The 4430-nt window shown below is 37.5% G+C and overlaps 2 protein-coding genes across 2 annotated transcripts in view; both read left to right on the top strand.

Moving 5' to 3' along the window:
• LOC118750087 overlaps positions 1 to 1835 on the top strand; it is a gene marked incomplete at its 5' end in the record, with an annotated part of 22224 nt that extends 20389 nt beyond the window's left edge. Inside the window, 1 exon segment of the mRNA XM_036484823.1 lies at positions 1771 to 1835. Coding sequence (XP_036340716.1) covers positions 1771 to 1835 — 65 coding nt within the window.
• LOC118733089 (peptide deformylase, mitochondrial-like) overlaps positions 1 to 4430 on the top strand; it is a 131857-nt gene that overhangs the window by 84275 nt on the left and 43152 nt on the right. The window lies entirely within an intron of this gene.

Here is a 4430-nt window from a genome sequence, read left to right as displayed (position 1 = left end):
GACTGTTTCATCAATTTAATAGTGTTCGCTTTATTTTTGTGGAAACGCAAGTCGCAAGTTATGGATCATTTCTACACTCTTTCTTCAAATATTTCTCGTATTCCAGCTGTGCGCAGGTGTTTAGTTTTTCGCATCGTCTTTTTACATATTCGTAATTTAATTTTTTTTAATAAAATCAATTGGTGGTAGTTCATGATTGTGTGTGGATTAATATCACAACACTGAGTATTTGGCAATAACCTTTTTCATCTATTAAAAAACAACGCAATGTTTATTGTAAGAACAACATTTTTTTCTATGAATCGACATACTTTAAGTATTGTTGACGCTATTTCCATTTGAATGAAGAAATAGCATCAATGACGTTATTTCCAAATTTTTGTTGACTTTATTTCGCTTTTGAAAAGGTAATAATGTCAATTGACTTTATTTCGCCCAGGGTGGGAAATAAAGTCAATTGACCTTATTTCCATTGACCTTATTACCTGTCACCGGTTGAAATATCTCGCCTTTTCTTTATACTATGTATAGAAGATAGTAATTTTAAATAGGTGGCAATCCTACTGAAAAAACTTAAAGTTTTTGTACATGCGAAGGCCATGCACTTTTATTTGGTATCTTATTTTTTTTGGTGACAGGTAACAAGGTCAATGGAAATAAGGTCAATTGACTTTATTTCCCACCCTGGTGCGAAATAAAGTCAATTGACATTATTACCTTTTCAAAAGCGAAATAACCTAAATTTCTCAAGATGGACATATATTTGTTCAGACATCAAAGACTCAAGTACTTTAGACAAGACAGGCAAGATACTAATAGGACGAAAATCACAAGGACTACATGCAAATTTATTTTTAGCTACCGGAATCACAGTTGTAACCTTCCATGCGTCAGGGAAACAAGAGGTGGTGAAGCAATGATTGACAATATGAGTCAAGGTAGGTAAAATAAGCGGTAAAATTATTTTAATAAATCGTATTGGAATGCCGTCTTCGCCTATTGCATTGGACCGTATTTTATTGATACACCTTACTACATCACACTCAGCCACAGCACCAAATTCAAACATTTGACCAACAGAAGGACGAGGACACGAAAATGAAATGTTTGGGGCGAGTAAGCAAGGGGAAGACGCACGGCTCACAAAGAAGTTATTTAGAGTTTCAGGCTCGAGTAGGCAGCTAGTGCTGTTACTGACATGTACTCGGAGATTTTTTAGGTTTCGCCACAGGATATTATTGGGGAGTGAGGGATCCAACTTTTTTCCAAAGAACCTGCGCTTTTCACGTTTAATTACTGAAGTGGCTTCATTCCTAACTGACCAATTTGCATCTGAACGGTTCTTTTTCCACCGAGAATAAGCCTTATTACGCTTTCTGATCATAGTTTGGACCGCAGAGTTGAACCAAGGGCACGATGAGGATCTGTTCTCAAAAGTGCGTAGCGGGACATGAGCTCTAAGAGCACTCAGAACGTTGTCATTCAAAAAGGCAAGCTTCTCATTCACCGTGCAAAGTCCCCAGCACATAGACCAATTAATGTGTGAGAGGTCAGTTAAGAGATTATCAACGTTTAGAAAACGGTAGTCAAATGAGATATGGCTGTTTACTAAGCTAGTACGGTCAGAATTAAGATTAAAATCAAAAGAATAGAAAATGAGATCATAGTCTGATATAAAGGACAGCTGATCAAATTTTAGCACACTTTGAGGGTCAGACACAATAAAATAATCAAGCAGACTTGGACAACTGTTATTTCCATACCTTGTAGGTATAGATGTATTAACAAACGATAATCCAGCAGTAGCGACGACATCTCTTAATCGAGAACTGTAGGAATCTTGACTAAGCAAATTAACATTGAAGTCTCCACAAACAATAATATTTTCATAATCAACAGCTAGAGGGGACCGAAAATAATAAAATAATCACAAACTCTACAACATTTATTAGGATTGTAAACACATGACAAAAGTACTTTACATACAGAGTTAGACAGCTCAACAAGCAAGTATTCAGTATTACCATCGATTGATTGAGGAATCAGCTTCGTATTCAAGTATTTTTTACAATATATCGCTACCCCCCACCCTTTTTTCCATTTCTGTCAGACCGGAAAAGTTTATAATTTTTAATATCATAGTGGGAGTCACTAATATCAGTTTTGAACCAGGTCTCAGAAACGCAGATTATGTCTACGGATGAAAATTCAAAAGTATTTCTAACCACATCCATTTTTTCCGGATTTAGGCTGCGCGCATTAAAGTGCACTATATTAAATCCGCTCTGGCGTCGGCATAACACATTTAACATAGCAAGACTACAGTCATCAATGCTAGTCGATTCGCTGTTGCTTACGTTCATAATGGAAAATAAAGTGAGCAACTTTAGGACAACAATAACAGACAGCGAAGTTAGACAAAAACAAACAGCATAAGAAGAGGTGCGCTATCTTAACAATATTAACAAAATATACGTGGTTGAAAAATAATAACAATAACAAGCGGCAACTAGTGAAACTGCGCCAAGTCCTCTTTACACATAATCTTTGTCGCCAAATTATTTTTCCCCTTCTCTTTCTGAACATGTACATAGCCACGGACTGTGCGTACAGACGAGAGTTTACCTTCTCTTCGCATTCTAATGGCCTCTTGCAGTATGCGCCGATTCTCTGGAGTGAGACTCTCAAAAATATGGAATGTACCATCAAAACCAATAGGCATAAGGGGGACCGCGGATTTAACTCGTCTACGGTACTCGCCAAAGGCACGTAGAGTGCGATTACGATCAAGCGGTGAGTGAAATTTTATCACAATAGCGCTGTTGCGGCTGGGGGAGGAGGACTTCGTTCGAAATATATCGCGAATTTGAGGAGATAGAAAGTCGATTGAGACACAAACTTGGTTGTATATACTCTTCAGATTCTCCCCTTTTGTAAACGGTATCCCAAACGCAACAGCATCAGCAGCGAGGTCCGGAGCGGGTTTGTTTTGTAGCGCACTTGCTAGTTGTAATTGCAAGCTCTCAATATCCGACTCTGCTTTTTTCATATTCGCCTCCAACGAAGCAATGCATGCAGTCGTCTCAGCTACTTTGTTAGACAGCGCAGCAATCTCCTCATCGATGCGTTTTGTTAAATTTTGTTCCAGTTCAATCAGCTTCTGAGAGACACTCTCGACTACTGACATAAGACGGTCGGTTTGCTGCTGGAATTTCCCCTCCATTTCTTTTAGTTTAGCAAAGACAGCGGTGAGGGTTTTAGACATATTTTTTTTGGATGTTGATTGGACCCGGAATTAAACCTGATTCTCATATATTGGTAGTATGATTTGTTTTCAGAAAGGAGCGAGCTCGTAAAAATGTTGCTATTTAATTTGTGCATGTGCATAAAAATGAATAAATGCAATTGAATTTAAATTACACAAATGATCAAAGCGATCTTTATCGATACAGTATATTCCATTTAGCTGCTTATTCGCTTAGGTGCACTTTTCGCTTACATGCACTATTTCGCCAAAATACTACTTCACAAAATGAGTTTTGTACGAAAATTTCAATTTTTGCTGAATTTTCGCTTAGCAGAACTTTTCCGTTTAACCGCCCTCTTCTTGATTTCCAATTTGCTTAAAATATATCTTTAGTATTTTCAATAACTGAAAGGCTATCCATAAACGCATGCTACGATACTCTTTTGAATGCATGGTTATAAGCTATTAAACTGCATACCAAAAATTATTCTAGAAATTAAAATTAAAATGTATAGAATTGGGATGAAAAGTTAGTGGAATTTTTAAAATTTTTGTACAAAGTCTGAAATTTAGATTTATACGGTACTAGCCGGCCACGGATGCGCGAGGCTTCGCCACGCGCTGAATGTATGCATATGTATGTACATTTACGTATTTGGAGAAAGAAATCATATGTCATCATGTACTTCGTTTATTATATACATAAAAAATCTTGTCTAAATCCGCTCAGTAGCGTGGTTGAAATGGTGACAGGTAATAAGATCAACGGAAATAAGGTCAATTGACTTTATTTCCCACCCTGGTGCGAAATAAAGGCAATTGACATTATTACCTTTTTAAAAACGAAATAAAATCAATTGACATTATTTCTCTTTCAAACATTAAATTTGCTTAGCTTCGCGGCGGCCCGCGTTGGCGCGCCAACACGCGCGACCGGCGCGCACACCACGTCACGCTACGCCGCGGCCCCCGGCTCTCCCCCCCTTCCCCGTCTCCCACCGTGCTGTAACGCAGGTGGATTTACTTTTTGTATACGTTGAAATAAAATTTTTATATATTTTAAACATCGAGGGCTTATATTCAATAATACCCTCTATCTGCACATTTTTCACAAAGATAAGATTCTGATATAAAAATCCACCTAAGCTTTAACTGTCATTAGTGATATTAATGTTACCTTATA

This window comes from Rhagoletis pomonella, unplaced genomic scaffold (genome assembly GCF_013731165.1).
Source record: "Rhagoletis pomonella isolate Grant_MI unplaced genomic scaffold, Rhpom_1.0 Rhpom_scaffold_00001, whole genome shotgun sequence".
NCBI lineage: Eukaryota > Metazoa > Arthropoda > Insecta > Diptera > Tephritidae > Rhagoletis > Rhagoletis pomonella.
This window is presented reverse-complemented; position numbering and strand designations above follow the sequence as displayed.